This window comes from Daktulosphaira vitifoliae, unplaced genomic scaffold (genome assembly GCF_025091365.1).
Source record: "Daktulosphaira vitifoliae isolate Bord-2020 unplaced genomic scaffold, ASM2509136v1 Scaffold_2, whole genome shotgun sequence".
In the NCBI taxonomy this organism is placed as follows: Eukaryota; Metazoa; Arthropoda; class Insecta; order Hemiptera; family Phylloxeridae; genus Daktulosphaira; species Daktulosphaira vitifoliae.
The window spans coordinates 21,516,260-21,539,126 of record NW_026099573.1 but is presented as its reverse complement, the minus strand read 5'-3'; the positions used below and the strand labels follow the sequence as shown (position 1 = coordinate 21,539,126).

Genomic DNA, 22,867 nt, shown 5'->3' with positions numbered 1-22,867 from the left:
GTGGATTTCACCGATACCTCCCACAAACCCGGTGCCAAAAAACCTAAAGGATCGAAGATGCGAACTATTATGGACAAGACACTTCTCAAGGTATGTACTTTTACTATTTCAATATCATAGTGAATCTCATAAATCGGTAGCTGTGACCCAGGCCCAACTCAATATCTTAACCATAGCCGGATCATGTTGATTGAAGCTCATTTTTTCCGTTGCTCTGTTGTCCTTTGGTATATCCGGTATATTACTAGTCCATTTCTTTAAAGCAAATCCTCCCCCGTGAAAGAATGAAATTAGATCCGACTGTAGCCTCAATTTCTATTCAATGGTGTTGCAGCTGGTACATATATCAACATACATGAGGTCACAAAGGGCTTGCTTGATGTTGTCACGGTTAAGATGGGTTTATTTGGGAACAAATAAATAAACAAATAGCACAGTGATTGATATTAATGATAGTATATTTTAAAATTATTCAGTCCGTGGGGAGTACTTGAAAAACAAACATAAGTTCCCGGGAGGAAATTGAGAAAGTAATATGTATATATTGGTGCATCGCCGGACCGGTTGGCGTCGCGCGACCTGTCGGACAAGGAGAGGTAGCTGTGTCGCAGTCGCCATCCAGCGGTAAAGCCGGAGGTGCAATGCGACGCGTCATGCTGTACGTCAGGATAGCCCTAGGCGTCGTTTACTGTCAATTATCGAAGAACTCGTAACGCAAGAAATTGTGCTGAATTTACCCCGTAAATAATCGTGTTTAATTGATAATCCCGTATAGGATCTGTTGCAGAGGGCCGCCACACTACATGTTTAAACCGTCTATCATCTTGCCACATTAAAACCTGACAGTAAATTTTACAAATGTCAGCAAGGAATGCATACTTCAGAGTGCGAAACCTAAGCAAAATGTCAACATTTTGCAACTTGAGACCCGTCAATAACCGATCGTTCAGTGACTGCCCAAAAGGAGTTTTTGCAGATGCGACAAAAATTAGCCGATGATAAATATTGTCATCGGAATTTATTCAAAAAGTTTTCATTTTTAATCCCTCCTTGTGGGCAGGTAAAAGGTCAGATTTATAAAAAATATATACCAAATGATAGGTAAAGACATCAGGCATCTAAAAAAAATGTTTTATTGATTTGGTTATTTTTGAAAAAGTTATGGCGGTATTAAGTAAACAAATTTCGAAAATTAGCGATTTTTAAATTTGTAATTTTTTTAGGAATTCACCAGTTTACAAGATACAAGGGAACTTTTTTCAATTTTTGAGGGTAATGTTTTCGACTAGATACGATTTGTGATATTTTGACGTATCGTTGAGAGAAATCAGTTCGGTGAGAGCTGAGAAAGTGGTAACAGACACAAAAATAAAATTTCTAAATAAAAATAGTAGATAAGGTGTCGGGACAAATTTTTTTTTTCATTTTATAGTACATAAAATAAGCTTTAATTTGATATATGTTTAAAGGACGCAGTATTTCCGGAACATTTTCAAAAATTAAGTTGAAAAAGTTATTTTTTGTAAAAAAGTTACTATTTTAAATCCCCCAGTGAGCAGAATAAGTGTTAGATTTTCAAAAAAATGATAACAAATGAAAAGAAATTACATAAGGTTTCAATATAAAAAAATATTATTTTGATTTGTTAATATTTGAAAAAGTTATGGAAGTTGAAGAAAAAAAGTGAAAAAAATGACAAAATTTACCGATTTTTAAATTTGTAATTTTTTTGGATATTTCCCCCATTTGCGGGGAACGAGGTAAAATTTTTCAAATTTTAAGGGTAATGTCTTCAACTAGATACGATTTGTGATCTTTTGACATAAAAAATAACACATCATGGTAAAATTAACATCGAAGCTAAAAAAGCACAGTAAAATTAATACCTTCTCAACTTCGCATCGAAGTTAATAATACTTTTTTTTTTTAATTAAATTTCACTTTTTACTTTTTTATATCTATAAAATTAGAATTTAATGCACTTGCTGTGGTTTTTATTTTATATAACAACCTAACCAACTTTAGATGATTTACTCATCATCGTGGATTCATTTATAATACTGGAAAAATATTTAAATAAATTTTTACTCCTTAATGTTTTCTCAGAATCGGGATTTTTGACATTTCATGGAACCGTTCGACGACACTAAAACGAAAAGAGCAATCACTCGACCAATATCGATGAACACGTGTAATATTATATTATTACTTATATTAACATATTATATGATGTTATCATTTGTACATGTATGTCACTTATTATGATTATACAAGATCAACAAAACAGGGTTCTCTTATTTAAAATACAAAATAACCGTTTAATTATGGGATAAAATCTTTTTATTGTAGAGATTATTAAGTGACGCCTACACGTAGGGCCCTCATTATAATTAAGCAATTAGAATACAAAGCCTCAGCTTCCAGGATCACGGTAGGGATCGCTAGACTATCCCCTTTAGACTATAAAAATCCATTTTTCCACGTCTAAACCAGTTCTTTCGGCGATTTTAAAAGACACAAAATCTACGACACTCTACTTAAGATTTCACTCTCTATGACTTAGTCGATTTTTTAATTAATTTTGATCCAACTTTAAATCTTATTTAATAATAAAAATCTATTGTGAGCTTTTCTTATTGGGTAGCTAGTCATTCAGCTTAATGGCATTACTTTAACGAGCATCGCGCTGGCGAAGAGCGTAAAGAAACTTGCAAATATATTTTTAGTGTTTAATTTTTGTCTTGGTGATTATTGTGCCGCATCCTTTCAAGGCGCTAGCGCCGGGACACATTGGGCCACCACAATTCCGCCTTGATAAAATGTTTACATAGATATAAATATTTTTGAATCTTGTTTTGGCCGGGACAGAGGAAGATTTAAAAAATATTGGTATCGATCTCCTAATAAAATATATTTTCTTAAAAAAAATGTATTCTGTGAAGATAACAGAATTAAATAAGGACAAATTACAAAATTATATCTATAATAAAATAAATAGAGTGTTTAGGATCTTTTACAAGTAAGGTCAGTCGTAAACTTTGTGTAATTAAATTATATTATTTAAAATCTTGAATCGTTCTTTTAAGTAATTATATGGAATATATGACGTGTAGTGTAAATCGTATACGTAGTGCGTTTAATACCAAAATCAACATTGGATTACTTGAAATATTATTGCATTACACAGGACATAAGGTAAGTACAATTTAATCTATGCTTTCGAATCTCCAACAATATATTACGTAATAAACCATAAATAAAAATTATATAGGAGAATTAATAATTAATAAGAGAAACAATTAATGAGAAAATTATTTAATAAAAATTAAAGAGAATAATTTAATAATAAAAATCATATAACTAATTATAATTAATATTAAATATAATAATTACTTTTTTTTAATTTTATAAATATATATATTTTTTTTTAACATATATATAAAATACACAGTATTTCCGAAAACATTTTCAAAAGTTCTACTTTTTATACATATGATTCAATATTTTAAAGCCCTCTGTATAAGAGGAAATTGTCTGATTTAAAAAAATAGTATGTCGGATAAAAGAGGTATATATAACATATTTAGAATAAAAAATTTGTGTTGATCCCTACATTTTTCAAAAAGTTATAGTAAATTAAAATTGAAATTATAAAATCGAAAATTTTAACACAAACATAGCATGTTTTTAACTACGGTAGAAGATAAAGTGTTCGGACAAATTTTTTTCTTTTTAACTAATTGTACGTAACATAATCTTTGATTTGACATATGTTTTAAGGACACAGTATTTCCGGAACATTTTCAAAAGTTTAGTTAAAAAAGTTGAATTTTGTAAAAATAGTTGAGTAGTATATGTATGGCGGGTACGGGCCCTCAAAGTTGCCGACAAATGACGTCATCTATTGTTCTTAGAACAATGGGTCTATTGTTCTCGGAAAACAATAGGTGCGCTACGAGCCCTTAAAGGTGCCAACAAATTACGTCATCTATTGTTCTTGTGAAAACAATGGGTGTACAGGTGTGCGGTACGGGCTCTCAATGGTGCCGACTAATTACATCATGTATTGTTTTTGGGTAACAATGGGTGCACAGATGAGGTGCAATCCGTCATGGTGACGTCACACCTGACCTACCTTAACCCCCCTGGCCCCGGCGCCTGTTGGGGACTGCATCCAAGTGCAGCTCATGACGTTATGCCCCTAGTTGACGTCACACTTGAACCCTGACTTATGGTAAGCCCTATGTTGGGCCCTTTGCTGACGTCATACCTAAACTTTGATATAAGGTATGCCCTATGACGTCATACCTGACCTGAGGTAAGCCCTGGCTGACGTCACGCCTAAACTCTGTGCTAACATGAGCCCTATGACGCTTTTGCCAGATCGGTCAAACGCGCCCTATGACGTCATACCTAAACTTTGATATAAGGTAAGCTCTATAACGTCATACCTGTCCTAAGGTAAGTCCTATGTTGGGCCCTAGTTGATGTCACGCCTAAACTCTGTGCAAACATGAGCCCCATGTGGACCCTGTGTGCCCTATCACGTCGTGATTGTGTCTATGACACTTTTGCCCGACCGGTGCGAACGCGCCCTAACTCCACCGTCGAATCCATACGTGTCCTAACAAGTTTTATCGTGTTTGTTTTTTTTTAACCACACTAATGTGATAATTGATGAATCATCATGATTCAACAACAATCCCTTGTTGTTGACGTCGTATACGACCGTTAGAAATTTCACTATTTAGTAATAGTATAGTTGTATCAATAGTATTGTTCTACGACGCTTACGAGATGGATCTCGTGGAACGAATTAACATCGAGCTGGATACGATTGTCAACAGCAACCCCATGGTAGAAGTTTATCATCAACTGGCCGAGTTGCGTGGAAAATATTCTCAATTGCTGGTATTGGCCGATAAATGTGGACGTCAAAGCGCCAATTGTCATTATGTTGGGTGTTTTTGGTCGTCGGATTCGAACGAAATACGAATCAATGGACCACCAAATTGTATGTGTAGGATTGTGAGATGCCTGTACATAAAGTTATTCGAACGTCTTCAGAACATCAAATATGAATTTATGGTTAATGGTATGGTACAGCAAATTGATGATCACTTTATCTAAGTAAATACAAATCTAAATGTCAATAAAAAAAAAAAATAGTTTATTGTCGTTATTTATTATCTATATATATATATTTTTTTAATTTTATTTTGTATCCTACTGATTTTTATATTTACAATTTGTGTACTTCTCCGGTGAATGCATTGTATTCCATTTGACAGTCGTGTATGATGACGCAGTACAGCGAAGTTTTAGCTGGAAATTGCTTTGCACATTCAAAGTCAATACGTAGATCCACTGTGGACGATTTGACGGTATCGTTTTGCTTTGAACAATCTATGACGAATATAGGTCCGATTTTTTGTAGTTGATTCGATCCAAAAAATGGTATGGGTTCATCTTTCCATAGTACATTGTTTGAAATTGTGCGTACGAATTATAAAATGTCGAGAACTTGCCTTTGTCGAAATCTGCATTTTGGTTTTCGTACGGGTACTCGTCAGCGTTCAAGTACGCCTTGATGTTACGCAGGAAACAATGATTAAATTCACCGTGTACCCGTTTATTGGCATCTGTGACCATGGCTACGAGTAAGTATCTAGGTTTTTCAACACCCGAGAACGTACGCACTGGCCATGTATGAGTAGTGGTTTGTGGTACGAGAGGGTATACAGCAGTGTCCCAATGTTGAAACTCTAACGGTAACCATTTTTTGCTATCGAGTATGCGCATCAGACCCAATTCCATTTTCACATTTGGTTCAAAGTATTTCACGACCCATTTAATTTTTGTGATATTCACTTTGGTTTGTCTAATCAGCGCAATGTTTTCTGCGGTTAACACCGAAGCTTTTTCTGCTTTATCCTTAGGCGGTACCAATGCTATGGCACAGTGGTCGGAATTTGACCGGATGAGTATGAGTGTTTGCTTACAGTTGATCAGTGTACGCCGATACCGTTCGAAAAATCCCATACACATTGACAACGGACAATAAGCTACAAATTCGGAATGGTCCATAAAGAGAGATGTATCTATTTATATCTATTTAATGTGCAAGAGTACGGATAATTCTGCGTCTTTGAGATTTATTTGGTAACCTTCCTGATTACATAGAACGATTCGTACCGTATCCAACACATTTGTGTTCAATGGGTAGTAAACAATTTGCCTGGGAATTCGGTAGCCTGGTGGTACGCTGGGAGAAAACTCATGTAAGGTGTGTGATTGTTTTCCATTATGGTACGAACCCACAATAATATTGCAATCCACACGAATAGACGTAATATGTGTTATTGACACTGGATAATCCGATACATGAGTCTTACGTGGTTCCAAATACCGAGGATTGAAACCCAATAAACGACAAAATGATCTTTCATGTGAGAAATCGATGGGATGTTCACACATTATTTCACAATGCATCGTCACGTGATTCACTACGATTTTGAACGACGAGGTCACTTTCCTATCTTTATCTTTTTCAATGATTGTATAGTTAAAGGCAATTTTCTCGTACTGACTGGCAATATATTTGTTCAAGTCATCCAACTCGTACGTACCAACGGGCCGTGTTACTTTCAGCAAGGGTTCCTGACCGGGCAATCCAAAAACGATTATATTGTTAGTTTCATCAATGTTTGGCATTGTGTTCCAAGTGTGTAAGCTCAACAGCCCAATTTCACAGTTATCGTCAACATCAATGTGTGGATGAAATCGGCATTCAATTTGTGATCTCCAACCGGTCACGGTTATCGACGACGGCTTTGTGTTCTATTTTTTTTGTTCTATAAGAAAAAATAACGCTATCTGTTGCCCTACGCAATCGAGATCACTACGGCACGAGCAACAAAAAAGTTTTTTATAATAATAATAATACACAGGAAATGATGGGTAAATGACGACGTGCAATGCGTTTTGAAAAACAGACAGAAACTCTGCCCGTGGTCAATTTCGACGAACATGTCGCCACCAATGTACAGCACAGTAAACACGGGAAGTTATTACCAAACAGCGTACGTTGTCTGGTTTGTGGTCCGTCAAACTGTGGTAAAACCAATTTAATGTTCGCGCTGTTGACCGACTTGAACGGATTAAAATTCGAAAACGTTTACATCTACTCGAAATCGTTGGAGCAGTCGAAATATCAACTGTTGATTGGAATATTGGAAGATGTTGAAAGGATACGCGTGTTCACATTTGCGAACGGTGATGAAGTTCCACCAGTGGACACTGTTCTGCCAAATTCAGTGTTTATTTTCGACGACGTGGTTATGGAAAAACAAAACGTAAAATGCGATTATTTTACGCGTGGCCAACACAAAAGAGTTGACGTGTTTTTTCTCTCACAAACATTGTCTCGTATCCAAAAACAAATGTTACGAGACAATCCAAAAGTGGTGGTGTTGTTATGAAATTTAACGAGTTCAAAGAGTTTTGCAATCAGTGTTGGAAAAACGATAAATACGGGTTCGCAGTGATATGTACGGATTTTGATCGCGATAGTGGTCGATACAGGAACAGGTTTGACACGTACGTTACAATATGAACACCGCCGCGGCCGACAAGGAACGACGTTCGATGGAACTGTTGAACCAAGCCCGGGACAACGTCAGACGAAAATATGCTGAATTGCGTCGTGGTGAGTCAGAGTCGTTGACTCACATTCAGAAAAAACTAGCACCAATAATCGAACCATTGAATAGGATTTCCAATGTTGTTAATGTGCAGCAGCATCGTCAGAAACAATCGCAAGAAAATAGCTATTCAAAGTTATATTTTGCACATCTTATAGAACAGTGGACAAAAAATCCGTTGAGAGATAAACAATACGGTCCTAGAATGCATATGGACGGTAAACTGAGCATGGGTAATGCAAACGATATAACCGTAGACAGTGACTCTATTCGTGTAAATGAAACAAAACACCCATTGACGATTGTACTAGTAAATTTGTTGTTTTCGAAAAATCCCATTGCGTTCACCGACGAAGATTTGGAAAAGTACAAAAAAATATTGGAGGAAACCGAGTTCATCTAAACAAAAATATGACATTGAAAAAGGGGGGGTGCTAAATACAATGAAGTTATCGAACCAATGTTCAGCAGCGTAGAATCGGGACTACAGCTGAGAGTCGGTGAAAAAAAAGATTACTTATACTGGGACGATCCCAATGAACTTGTCGAACGTCTGAAGCTACTCATATCGGCTCAGTCGGCTGGCAACACTGGAGTGTCACTCGAGATTGTTTCCATATTAGAAGAACTTTACGAAGCCGGGTACATTGCTGACATACCGTCTACATTATGAAACCGAAAATTGCGTACGAACTACATCGACCGGCCCGGAGAACGTACACTCGAACACGGGTAAACATCAAAGGACTCGATGATATATGGCACGCGGATCTTGTAGAAATGGGCGCGTACGCAGATCGTGGTCACCGATACATTCTAACGTGCGTGGACGGGTTTTCAAAGTACGCGTGGGCCGTACCGTTAAAGAGTAAAACGGCCCTGAACGTGACCACAGCAATGTCGGGTATTCTCGAACAGGGTCGTTATCCAAAGTTGACGCAAACCAACCGTGGTACAGAGTTCTACAACCGACATTTCCAAGCGTTGATGGACCGTTACGGGATCCGTCATTATTCAACATTTACCACGATGAAAGCGTGTCTTGTGGAACTCTTCAATCGCACACTGAAGACGGTCATGTGGCGTGATTTCACTACGCGTGGGTCGTACAAATGGGTAGTCAGGTTGCCTGCACTGGTCTACGATTACAATAACAATCACGTGCACAGAACAATCGGCATGACACCCGCACAAGCTGTTGGGAATCCCAGTGCAGTGCGCATTAAATTACGAAAAATACCCGATAATTTACCGATCAAGTTTCGAGTGGGCGACAAAGTGAGAATAAGCAAAACGAAATCCGTGTTTGACAAGGGTTATTTACCAAACTGGAGCACCGAGTTGTTCACAGTGACCAAGGTTAAACGAACAGTACCGCCAACATATTATCTGGAAGATTACCAAGGGAACCCCATTCAGGGTATATTTTACACCGAAGAGTTGAGCAGGACGCAGTATCCGGACACGTATTTAGTGGAACGGGTGTTACGCACACGCGGAGACCAGTGCTACGTTAAGTGGTTGGGTTTTGGCCCGGAACACAACTCATGGATACCGAAAGCAGATTTCTCACGGCAATGATTGTCGACATTCAGGGCCTGGTGGCTGCCGCCGACCATTCGTTCTTGGTAAAAGAAATGACTGCCATAGACCTGGAGTCCATGTCTATGGCCCACTGAGTGTTCAAACACCCAAACATGATCAAGGACGATGTGAAAACCACTTACTGGCTAAAAAAGTACCATCACGGCTTGGACACGAACATTGGCGACGTGGAATACACTGAACTACCGAGAATAATGTCGTTGTTACGGTGCGATACTATCTACGTGAAAGGCGTGCAGAAAAAACAAGTGTTACAAAAATATTTACCCCGACAGAGGGTAGTCGAAATAGAAGAAAACTGTCCACCACTGCGGAAATTATGTGTGGAATTCCAACCACGTTGTATTCGTCACATAAATAATCATAAAATGTGTAGCTTGTATAAAGCAATGTGTTTGAAACAATGGTTAACGGATAATTCGTAATTGTATTATTTACATATTTTTATAAAAAAAAATTGGTTAAAAAATTACAAAAAATGTATCGATTTATTTTATTAAATAAAACTAATGTACAATTTTGAGTTAATTTGTTTCTTCGTCATCGTCGTCATCATTGCCTAAAGAATAATGCCCCCACGCTTTTATATACACGTCCTTGTACTCTCCTTCGTCACCGATTAACGCCCGCTTATCGTTGTTGTTGTTGTTGACCAACGCGAGTTTATTAATTTCAACCGTCGAAACACTATGGTGTTTTGTGCATATTACGGACATTTTCCTACGGGTTTGCTTGAGTTTACCACGCAAGCAATTCAAATAGTCAACCATTTTGATTTCATGTTTCACCACACCCGTGCTCATGCCTTTCAATCGCTTCACCTCGTCCGTTTGCCACGTAACCAACAACCTGTCGTAGAAATTTTGTATAGCGATTGAATAGGCGTACACTTTGGGTAACAATGCGATAATTTCTTGCATATGCTTACATTACTTCGTAATGGAACTTGTACATTATGCATTTACTTATATCCAATATAGCCTGTCCAATAAAAATGGGTTTGTAAAAATTAATCTTCTCCTTGTACATGTGCACTGCAACCAGATTTTTGTTGAATACGGTAGTGTAACTAAACGACGGTTTTGCCGCTAACCTCTACAGTTTCTTTGGGTTGCACACGAGTTGTATGTTTTGGTGTTTCCGTACGTTCTCCAATGTTTTTCCTGTTGAACGCGAAACAAATAAGTTAAAAAAGTACAATTAAAGTTTGGAAAATTAATTATATGTTACCATAGTTTGAGTTGATCATCAGTTTGGCCATGTTTTGTCCAAACGTGGTTGTCGCTTTTTTACGCAATTCCGTGTTCAACTGAATGTATGGTGCCAACCAGCGGGATTGCATAAATTTTATACATTTATGCAGTTTTGAAAAACAGATTTTCGGGTGACCAACTCCAGCGATTGAAACACTTTGTGTGTGTGCACGAAATCCGGTGTGGCGGTCAGCTTAGATAAACTGGCTTGTAGAAACCTATAAGAATCTATGAACCGGATACGAAAATAATCATTTATGGTCTTGCTGAACATGATGTACTTTTTTTCGGACTGAGCAATGATATATATGTCTTTATCGTCGTACGCCAACTCTGGGATAATCATATGCGAGTCGTAGTTGGACAGACCGTGTATGACGACCGGCATAAAAGCCNACCGTGTATGACGACCGTCATAAAAGCCGGTGGACGTCGTTACAGGTTGCATTTGTTACACAAAACGGAATAAAATCGAGCCGTCCAGTGGTTGTGATCCTTGACTTTTTTTACTTTATCCGTGAATCTAATTGAACACAACTCGCAATTATTCGTTGTATCGAAACGTAGTTGTTCCTCCGGTGTCAGTGGCGTCATATCGATGTTCACCTTCATTATGTCCGATATGCGTTTACCAATGGTTACCAACGTCGTGATAAAGTGTTTGGCCGCATCCGGTCCCCGGTACAGTACCGGTTCGTTTGGTAGTCCATCGCAAATATTTTTCGGAAACACCATGGAATCGCGAACCACATAGAAACAGTAGCTCATCGCCTGGTGATTTTGTGTAACCGTACAGTACTTGGACACTTGTTGCTCGGCGCGAACCAACAAACTCTCCATGTCTGCGTACACAACCACTGGAACCGGCTCTTTTCGCCTTGTGTTTTTGAACCGCAGTACCGACTGGTCGGAGTCGGGTGCGGGAAGGACGGCTCGGGCCTACTTGAACTTTCCATACATTTTAATGTGCTCATCCACCCCCGCTTGTCCGCTCGGTTGAGTCTTTGACGAACGATTGGTAAATACGTTTAAACAACGTTTACAATAGTACTCGTGTCGTTTGCCCTCGGTTCGTTGTTTTGACACGAGTCTCGAGAAATTTGATATATAACAATAGTGGCTGTTTCACGGCTCGGTAACGTAAAGCAAATCAACATGATCGGTGCTCGTACGAGATTTAGTGATACGCAACGGATACACGTTATTTTTATCGTCCAACGCAAACACATTGACCGACATTGACGGGTTATTACGTTCAAATCGAATAATTTGTTTCAATGGTGTAGGAAAGTCAATGCCGTCAAAACGTATATTTGTGGATTTTTCCAGATCAATGTAACCTGCATTCCATTGGTCCCTATGTTTTTTATTCTTGTTGTACTTACATAAAATCGCCCATTTAAAACACTGCTGGTCCGCGTTTCTTGCGTTTATGACCGCAAATTTTTGTTTAATACACAGTGGAGGTTCAATGTACGAGCCACCGCTAAGTGGTGTAATTTTTGTGACTATCAACAGCAGTCCGTCTATGAATAATAGCGACCACCCGCTACCTCAGGTCTCCATTTCCTGTTGTTCGTACACGAGTTTCTCCGTGATTCCATCCAAAACGGCTGCATATACAGTACCTGAATCGACAGTTACGCGTTTTAAACGATACGTCTCTCATTTCACTCATAACTTGGTGTATGTACGTTGTGTGCAGCACAACGTTGAATTTTATTATACCGTGCTTGGTAACGTCATTTAGTACGGTGGTTAAATCGTCACTCACGTATCGAATAAAATCGTCAATTTCGTCAATAGTCGTTTCATTTTTCAAAAAATAATGTATCACTCGACCGCGTAGTGCAGAATCTATAGGAACAAAACCGGTCCCTGCAACGTGCATGCACTCGCGTTTGGTCACCCTACCCGCAGGCGCTGACAAACATCGTTTACCTGAAATAACAGTTTGACGGTGACCCTGATTCATACTACAATGAACATTCAAACCAGTACTATCGAAAATGAAGACCCACAACCGCATACAAACGACATGATAACAACTATTGAAAAATTAATACATTAGTTAAACGTGTGTATGGCCACCTCTTTAATCAACTATTCAGTTCAATGTACTTTTACTATTGGAGTAAACACTACTGGACTGTTAACGGATTATATTATCAATGGTGTGTAAAACTTGAATACATAAGTTATTTTTTTTCTTCTTAAAATCTACTTTAAAGTATTGCTATTGTGGTTTTTGTTTTTACATTTTCCACCAATTTGAAAAACTATCAATCTTATAATATTAATCTAAAGTATAATTTACCTTTGTCATAAACTACTATTAGGTTCTATACTATCGGAGTAATAATGCAAACACAAATAGATTGTGAACGAACTATATAATTTTATTTCAATTGTTGTACATAAATCATCATTAGATACAAACAGATTTTGTTGATTGTAAAAAAAAAAAAGTTAATGCTTTAAAAAAAATTTTATTGAAAATCTAATGAATAAGCATTTCCCGTTCTTCCTCTGTAACAAAGTGACATTTTGGCGTCGCCGTCGTTGTACGTTTTAATTTCATCGTCCGTCAACTGTATTCTTGGAACAAAAACTTGTCGGGCAACCGTGCCACCACCACAACACCGTTTCTCGTTGTCAAATTTTTCATTGAATCAACTCTATAGGCATGATTCTCTACCAAGTCAGACATTTTAATGTACTCCATGCCTTTGGCTTGATTATTCATTTTTTGTTTTAATTGTTCCATTTTCTACACACCAAAATTATTCGTGAGTAAACTATATATATGGTGAATGTTGTATTAATGGTGTACAACTCGACACTGATACATACATTTTTAACAATAACTACTATCATCTGCATGACACGGAGGAGAACACCGAGTAATACAAATTTCCCGAAATTTGCACATAACTTGAAAACAGTGCTATGAATTTTTTTTTTTTTGTCACCTCCATACGCTTGCCACGAGACCATTAATTTGACATTCATATCGGTACTCTCTCATAGCATACTACCCCTTTCCTCTCTCTACTTGTTTATGTTTAAGATAAATCACTGAGCGACAATACAGCCGATGCACTCCTTCAGCTATGTGTACTCATCTAACCATTTAAAAACTGAATTTTTTTTTTCTTTAACAATACAGTTGTTTACAAACTATTCGTCATCATACACTATAGAAATCATTGAGTGTGTATCGGAGCGTAGTACACACACATGTTTACATAAGATAATATTCTTTAACCTTTACAGCATAAATACTAATCTATTCACCATTTCATTTTACGATACATACCCGATACAAATGATCTGATTGTTACTACATTGTTACCATTAGATTATTTAATAAGGAAATCAATACATTTTTTTTTTTATAAGTTAGTGAAAACAAGTACACACATACACACTATTAATACAACATATTTATTTTAATATTTCAACATAATGTATTAAATATATTTACAAAACTATATACTAAACTATAAACTAAACAAAACTATATATACAACAATTAATCTACACTGTCCATGTAAATATTTGTTCATCACTAAATTTACATGAACAGTGAGGTGGAAAATGCAATATCAAAAAGTGCATAGAATAGGGGTTGAGAACAAACTCCTCAACCACCTTTTGTACAATTACACGTTCCTGAATATTCGATAATTCAACAAAACATGTACCCGACCTACAAATAGATGCCGTGGAGCCGTCGGGATAACGTACATTATAAAAATTAAATTTTAAATAATTTTTTTCGCCAAACAGCATTATTAATTTACCCGCTCGAATTTCTCTCTTGTATAAATCGGCACAACTCCGTATGGTTCGTAATGCTTCCGGATCGCGAATATTAAAACCATCATTCATTACTCCCCGGTCAAAAGCTGTGCGATTTCTAAAAAACATAATACTCCAGTACTTTCCATGTATTCAATCAGATGTTCTACATTATTGACACTTTTTGGTAATTTCATTTTGAATAACTAAAATTATTGTAAACTTATAAGTACATTTTGAACTGAATAGTGATAGATAATAACTTACTTTTGATTAAATATACGAAAACAGATACACTTGAAAAAGATTCTGGAACGGTTTTATTGAATATATTTAACCTAAAAATTTGTGTTTGTATTACTTAAAATACTATCACTTTAGTTTTAATCATACATTAGTTGTGCAGACTACAATTGTGTCACAAAAAAATTTTAAATCTGGTTTGAATAAAATAAATTATTTTAGATTATAATAAAAAAAAATGTATTTAATAAATTAATTTTTTGGCAAATTTTCATAAGGTTATCGATTTTTAAAATAAATAAATACATGACAGGGTTAAAAAACAAATAAATTACTATTAAAAAAGACGAATGAAAATTTTATTTGCACAACAAATGTAATCAATAACATAATTTTATCATTCAATGCAACAAGTACCATATATATATTTTTTTCTTTTTAATTACAATAAACAAATTGAATTAATGAAAAAACTTTTTGAAATTTATAAGTAATATAGATTATTAAAAATAAATAGATGCATTGAACGTGAAAGATATTATAACAATTTAAACATTTTACTTGCAATTTAATAACTGTTGAAAAATGCACAGGAATAGCCGTGAAACACAGTTGTAGATATAGATGAAAAGAACCATAAAAACACCAAAAAGTGAATGAACAGATAAATGGTTATTTCTACAGTTATATAGTAAAATTTATATTTTAGGCACAATATAGTGAATTGTTTGGGATAAATGTCCCTAGGAATTCAATATCTTACTAGTGGGGATCACTAAATTGCTTACATGGATATTGTTGTTTATTTTACACAATGTTGTAGATAGCAAAGTAAAACGTATTTTAACGATAAAAAACGTATAGAATATTTACTGGATGTAAGGGTTTGAGTGTAAAAGAAAAAACAAGCGAGATTAGCAATATTTTTGTTAATTTTCATTTAAGTTAGAAAATAAATACATATATACACATAATTCGAACACAATAAAGCTGATAAAGTCACACGTGTTTGTTTTTTTTTATTTTTGTAGATTTGAAAGTTTGTGAATACAAAAACCCTCTTATATTATACAAATTATAAATTTAGTAGTATATTATGTTTTTTACGAAATCGAAAATTGATATTTTTATTTATTACACACTGTATCTTTTATACCGTTTCATATAACACACAAGATACAATATTAAAAATCTTTATTTATTTTTCAAACTACAATACAATATAAGAATAACAAATAATAGTAGTCTTATTTCGTTATTTTATTATTTTGGATAAATAACTGTCCCTTACATAACAATACATGGGTACAGCTAGGAGACCAACGTACGTGTTCTACCCATGGGTCGTCTTCATCATCCCAATCTTTCATACCTTGACTGCAGCAATAACATAACATTTGATCATTTTGTCCGTTACCTAAAAATTATATACACTTATAAATAATGAATTTGAATAAATGTACCAATCATAATAATGCATTCAATACTGTATAGTCCCATACCTAAGTATAAAAATCCAGCATCACAAAGTCTTGATATTTTTGATTCCAATTTTTTTGGACAGTTTTCAAAAGTCTTTTTAAACGAGTGTTATAATCGGCAAACTCTTTGTGTTTAGGGAGTTTAATTCTAGTCTTTAATTAGACGTCGAACAGTAAAATCCACAAACATCATATCCTAAACGAGAAAAATGGAAAAGTAATTTTACGTAAAATTAGTTTCGATTGTCATATCATAGTTTTTATTTTTTACCTGAATTTTCATTGAGACGATTTTCATACGCATTATACGTTTCTTTTCCACTATCCATTTTGGATCAAATACACTTCGATTGTAAACGTATGACCGAACAACAGCGTAAGTCGTAAACAGGGGAATGATTAAACTGAGCAAATTAATTTTAGAAGGACCTTAACACGAACCAAAATGATTTGTGTGTAAAAAACACGACCAAAAAAAAAAAAACTTTTGTTAACTTTGTATAAAAAATTATCATGGTCTGATTTTTTTGGTAGATATCAACACGTATAAATACTACAATTCTCTTAGATTTTTTGAAAAATCTATTAGTGTATTAGTATAGTACAGTTTCTACATTTGTAAAAATGTAACTATATTTGTAGTACAATATCAGTTAATTTATTTTATTTTGTTTGTCAGCATTTTGGTTAAATAACACACGTTGACATTCATATGCATGTTCGTTCTACTGTTTCGATACGTTTTTCCAATATAAAAACACGATCTTCGATTGTTATGTAATCTCGACCGAAAGCGTCCAAACGATTAGTCATTACAAACAAATTATTTTTTAAATTATCAATGTCATCCGCATCTTCGTATCCACTATCGCTGTCGCTACTGTTTACAATCTGATATCTGCTGCTGTCAACGGTTTGTGTGAAATGCAGCAAAATCAAAAAGGTTGTTGCAGCCGTTATACAAATAAATATAGTTTAAAAAAACTAAAAAACACGCTTTTAAAGCACATCGAACTAAAAATTATTTTTAACTTTTTAGTTCGATGTGCTTTAAAAGCGTGTTTTTTAGTTTTTTTAAACTATATTTATTTGTATAACGGCTGCAACAACCTTTTTGATTTTGCTGCATTTCACACAAACCGTTGACAGCAGCAGATATCAGNAACGTATAAAACGACACGGGTCGTATGAAACGGTATTCATTCATCATGGTTGTTTTAAAGTTTTCGAGAACCGTTTCGGCGGTTCCCGTTAAAATTTCGAAAATCGACTCGATCCTAGGGCGGTACGTTAGGGCACCACAGTACGGTGGTATACGACGGATTACGATTACGGTTAGCTACGGTTTTTTTTTTATTCCGTCGCTAATCGAAGATACGCAGCATTTATCAACAGATACACTTAAACGAGTGTATTACAAATCGAGGTGTGGCGTATTACGAATCAACGTGTTAAGGTGTGGTGTAACGCGCATTGTTGTGAATTAACATTCGCAAATACACCGATTGGCATTGCAGAAAGCGTGTACGTCGCCGTCATACTCGACGGTTGGGTTTGGCACTGACGTCAGTAATCGACAATTTATTGCTCCGTACCCGCGACGGTGATATCGCGAGAAACGAGTTAATCGATTTATATTTTTTTTTTTTAGTAATAACCAACGAATATCATTGGAATCGATTTCAATTCGTTTGTGCTCGCCGGTCATAAAATCGAGGAGGTATAGCCAGGAGGAGGGAATAAACAATGGTCGGGCGCGATACCTCCTCGATATTCTTTTCGTTTATATTTTTCATATACATATATATTAACGGCCGGGTGGACGCGTGTAAATTAAAACCGATTTTTGTTTACTGCCGCCGGGGGGTGGGCCGCCGTAAATACTAATTAATAATATATAATAATAATAATATATAATAATAATAATAATAATATATAATAATAATAATATACACTTTGTATCGAGTGTTTTACATTCTTGTTTTTTTTTTTTTTTTTTTTTTTTCTCTTNAATAATATACACTTTGTATCGAGTGTTTTACATTCTTGTTTTTTTTTTTTTTGTTTTATATTCTCGTCGTACCTATTATCGGTCAGACGTTTTAAATCCGTCGTACTCCGTCGTGCTCAAAATTTACACGATAGAATCGTATCGAGTCGATTTCACTCGTATACGACCACAACGGTTATAAACCATATGGTTTCATAACGTCGTTTTAAACAATTTTTTCAATTGCATTTTCGTACGGTGGCTCGTCCTTTTTGTTGAGTTTTCGATAAAATAAATTCTTATTTAATCGATTTCATTTTAATTTTAATTTCGTTAGTCCTATCGTCGTAATCGACCGATCACAAGACGGAAGACCGCCTCGGCGGCGGCTTCCGAGATGGCGCTAGCGAGTTGGCGAACGACGGAGTGTCGTGAATATAAAAAGTCGTTTAACCCGCCGCCAAACACAGGTTTTTTCGGTAACTCGAAAACGCGCAAAATCCGCCGCGACTCGAGATTCACACTCTGCCCGGCGACGGTGGCACTCGGTCGTTTGTTCAATCGATTTGGACTCGGAATCGAATCGGAATCTCGTTTTGGTCGAAGTAGCATTAAAAAATATCGGTGTCGAGAGATCGGCACCGACTCGAGCATATAGACAATATACTTGTAGTATATAGACAATATATTTGTAATATATAGAAAATATACTTGTAGTATATAGACAATATACTTGTATTAATACGCTTTAATTCTATGAAGAAATTCTAATTAAATTTAAAAAATTTTGAAAATTCATTCGATAAAAATAATAAACGGTAGATTATATTTGTAATGAGAGCGTAAAGTACGTTTTTCGCGTATGAAAACCGGTCATAGATTTCGTATGACGGGATCGCCGCAGCGCTATTGAAAAATTTCAATCGTTTTCCCGAATAATAATGTCGTCGACGGCGGCAGCGGTGTTACCGTGGCGCGTTTTTCACACGGTATTCCGTAGTGCGGGGAAACGCATACGCAGTGTTACGCGGCGGCGGCGGAGGCGGACTACTCAAAACGCGATTGCGCGACAACGATGTGGTAAAGGCGCGCGATTCAATCTGCGCCCTCGAGCCACACACGATCCGTGACGCGATAAACCGTCGAGGTAAATTATAAAACCTCGTTGAGGGATATCTCGATGACAAAACGTTAGGATCGTTGGACGGTCGGGTCGGGTCGCGACAAGATGTTGCAGTCCCGGGACAGACGGATGGCAGTGCAAAATTTTGCCTGTACCGTACTGAGGAAAAAGGAACGAGCAGAAAGGCGGCAGTTGGAACGAACGAACGGCCGGAGCCGGACGGCGGGATCCGCGATCCGGTTCTTAATTTGTCGTGTCGGCGCGTACGTTGTCGAGTCGTTTCAGGCCCAACCCAATAAATTGTAAATTGTATTGCGTATTGTTGTAGCTCACAAGTATTATTGTATTGCGTTGTATTGTTGTAGCTCGTTTTTTATCCGTTGCGAGAACGTTTCGTACGTAAAACGTTGTGTACCGGTTAACACGGCCGCCGGGGATTGACGGCCGGTTATAGAAAGTGTACCGGAAATCATGTGAAAAAAAGAGGCGCGGTACGGGATTAGAACCCGCGACCCAAGGCGTCGTATAGACAAACCTTACCACTAGGCCACCGTGCACTTATGATTCAGATCCCGATACACTTTCATTTAGGTTGATAACGTGATGTGCGGCTGAGGGAAACACGGTACCGTGTCAAGGTATTGTACAGTATTATCGTTATTGTTTTTCTTAAGCGCGTTGTATATATTTCGAGATTGTTATATTGGCGTTAATCCATATAGTGTTGTGTATATATATATATTACTGTAACGTTTAAAAAGTTTTCTGAATAAACGGCACCGGGTGGCCCAGGGCAAGTAATGGTTAACCCGGCGAGTTGCCCCCGGGTCGTCTATGGGTGCGCGTGCGCTTGAAAAAAAAAAAAGGGTCGGGTCGGTTAAGTAAAGAGGCGAGCATGTGAGTTTCCTGTTGTGGAATACTCGCACGAATCGCGTAATATAGAACCGACAAAGGAAAAAAATTACAATAAGGGCCCGCGCCGTCATTATTAAATTTAAACCCAGCCGCAAACGACTCGGAAAGAGTTGTTGTTGTTGTTAATGTTATTATTATTATTACAATGATTACTACAGAGACTCGCTACTAGACTACGCTCCTTTGACCGTAAAGAACAATTTTTACATATTAAAAATTTGGTTTTAATATGTAAAAATTGTTTTTTTACACAATGTAACCGACATGTCGTATAATATACTAACATTACCGATGTACTACTCGAACACGCCGATTACGTTAAACGAACGCGTTTAATATTATCGATACGCAATACGTTTGGGTTGGGTTGGGTTGGGTTCAACTAATAACGTTAAACGTATTATTGCGTATTGTAATTGGTCGGGTGTTATAAAAAAAATTGTACGCCAAAAAAATAACCAATACGCGTTTATTCGTCATACGTTTATAATTACAAAAATAGACATAACAAATGTTTAATATTTCTTACGTATAAATCGATTGTTATCGTTATTAAATTTACAAAAATCGATACGCGTCTTTATTCGGTTAATAAAGATGCGTACGAAATACGCGCGTCGTTACATATGAATTATTCTTTTATTATTTCATACTTAATAATCAAACAGTAATTGTTCCCTTGTCCAATCGGACATTCCCATAAAGGAATTGTATTCGTCTTCGATCAAATCACAGATTTTTTCCAGATTAGCTAAAACTTGTTGTTTTTCTGTAGGCATGACGTCGAAACGGTACGATTTTCCGTACGACGCCGCATCCTCTGCGTGGGGCGCGGGGAAGTTGCTGAGATAAGTCTCCAACACGTCCTTTGTCGGTATAAAATATGTCGGTAGACACCCGTACTCGAAATTAAATATTTTCGATTCATTGTTGGTCGACATACAAGAAATGCAAAACGATCTTATATGATTCAATGACGTTGGAGTTATTTCGATTTCTATATCGTTATTATAACCTGTGAATGAATAATGAGTACTGCGATTAAATATAATAAGAGCGGCATTTAACGTTTTCAACGCTTTTTGAACGCGTTCTACGGGCACCTCGACTTTGGCGTTTAACGCGTCGTAGGCGTAAACGGCCAACAATAAACAATACCTTCTCGTACGATAACGCAATAGTTCTTCTGCCTGGTTAAAGTTTTTACCCCACACGTACTTCCATAACGAACTTTGTTGCCATCTTTGAAAAAGTCTATCCGTCGTTTCGTCGGCACCAGTGTAATTGCTTATTTGGAAAACGAAGGCGACAACCATCGATACGACGAGAATTTTCATTTTTACTAAAAGAACGATTACGTCCGGTCGTCAAACAATTTAGCGCAACGGTTAATATAATTAGTAAACGATATTGACTTCTGTAATTACAAGTAGAGTAAAAATACTTGTCGATCACGTCCGGTCGTCAAACAATTTGCCGCGAGAGCCTTACTAATTGTGTATCGGTTGTTATTGGTAAACGCGTATTGACTTTTGTAATCACGGTGGTTTTGAATCGCTGCCTATACGCGTTTACCGAATATTTATACAGCTCGATATTTATTTAGTATTTTATTTTTTTAGCGTTAAAACAAATACGTAAATTAAATAAATTCCTATAAGACAAATCACGACGATTTGTAGTATTTTTCGAAAAAGACATATTTTGATAAAACGATTTTACATTTATCATAAACGTTTATGTGTTAAAACGCGTTTCTATTTCTATAATTCTACATCGGAAATCCAACTGTGTAAAGCTATGATAAAGCTAAACTTAACAAAAAAAATAGTCTAGTATTTTCAAAACTGTATTTATCCGATTTCTTAAAATTATTTATCGCTTAATAAATACGAGTATTTATTTTATGTTATTTATGAATATTCTACAAAAACATGTTTAATCATGTTTTTGTAGAATATTCTATTTGATTTTAAACGATATCACATATTTATCGTGTGTATCGTGTGAATAAATTTAACACGAAAACGTTTGAGGATACACATCGGTTTGTACACTCGCAAAATAAATACAGCAGAAAAAAAAAAAAATCCCGTTTCTTTTATTCGCATATTAAATCGAGAATAATATGCGACTAATAATATGAGAATATTAATATGAGAATAATAATAAACGGACATTTTTTTTCCGATATCCCACTGAACTCGCCGGATTAATTGGGTAAAACCGGTTTTTTAAAACGGTCGGGTGTAACGGGTTCCGTTAACAGCGGGTTGCGTTTTAGTTGCGGGTACACAAAGTACAGGGCAATAGTTATTTATCTAGACTTTATGACGATAATGATGTTGTGGATGGCCGCTTGAACGAACATGTCGAAACCCTCACACCAATCGCTATGCGGGTAGCTCGGCGAGCGTACGGGTTGGGTTTGGCGAGCATATGGGTCGGTGGGCGGTCGTGGGGTCGGCGGGCGGGCGTGCAAGTCGGCCGGTATCCGTGTCGGTGGGCAGGCGGGAAGATAGGTCGTAAAGCGCCGCTATCCCGCGCGAGCAACCCGAGCCGGTCGATATTAATATTCAAACCGATCGGAGAGTTTTCGGTCGTTGCAGGTCACAAACGACTTTACAACAATTTGTATATATATATATAAGAGAACCAAACAAATTACGAGCAGTATATTATAAATTATAAATATATAAAGATTAGATATATAAATATCTCTCTCTCTCTCTATAACACTGTCCATGTAA

General features: G+C 36.4%; 1 protein-coding gene and 1 long non-coding RNA gene across 3 annotated transcripts; both read right to left on the bottom strand.

Moving 5' to 3' along the window:
- Positions 1-5,406: 5,406 nt before the first annotated feature.
- LOC126898053 (uncharacterized) lies at positions 5,407-6,087 on the bottom strand. The gene has a single exon (XM_050672001.1). The coding sequence runs from the start codon at positions 6,085-6,087 to the stop codon at positions 5,407-5,409; it is 681 nt and encodes a 226-aa protein (XP_050527958.1).
- A 6,576-nt stretch (positions 6,088-12,663) lies between these two features.
- On the bottom strand, positions 12,664-16,558 carry LOC126899998 (uncharacterized). Of its 2 annotated transcripts, XR_007702774.1 has the most exons (6): positions 16,361-16,558; positions 16,111-16,285; positions 15,900-16,025; positions 14,633-14,703; positions 14,368-14,571; positions 12,694-13,331 (listed from the first exon to the last, which is right to left on the bottom strand). It is a non-coding gene; the product is annotated as an uncharacterized LOC126899998 (long non-coding RNA). The 2 variants fall into 2 exon arrangements; XR_007702773.1 differs by having other exon boundaries at positions 12,664-13,331; positions 16,111-16,558.
- Between the last annotated feature and the right edge of the window lie 6,309 nt (positions 16,559-22,867).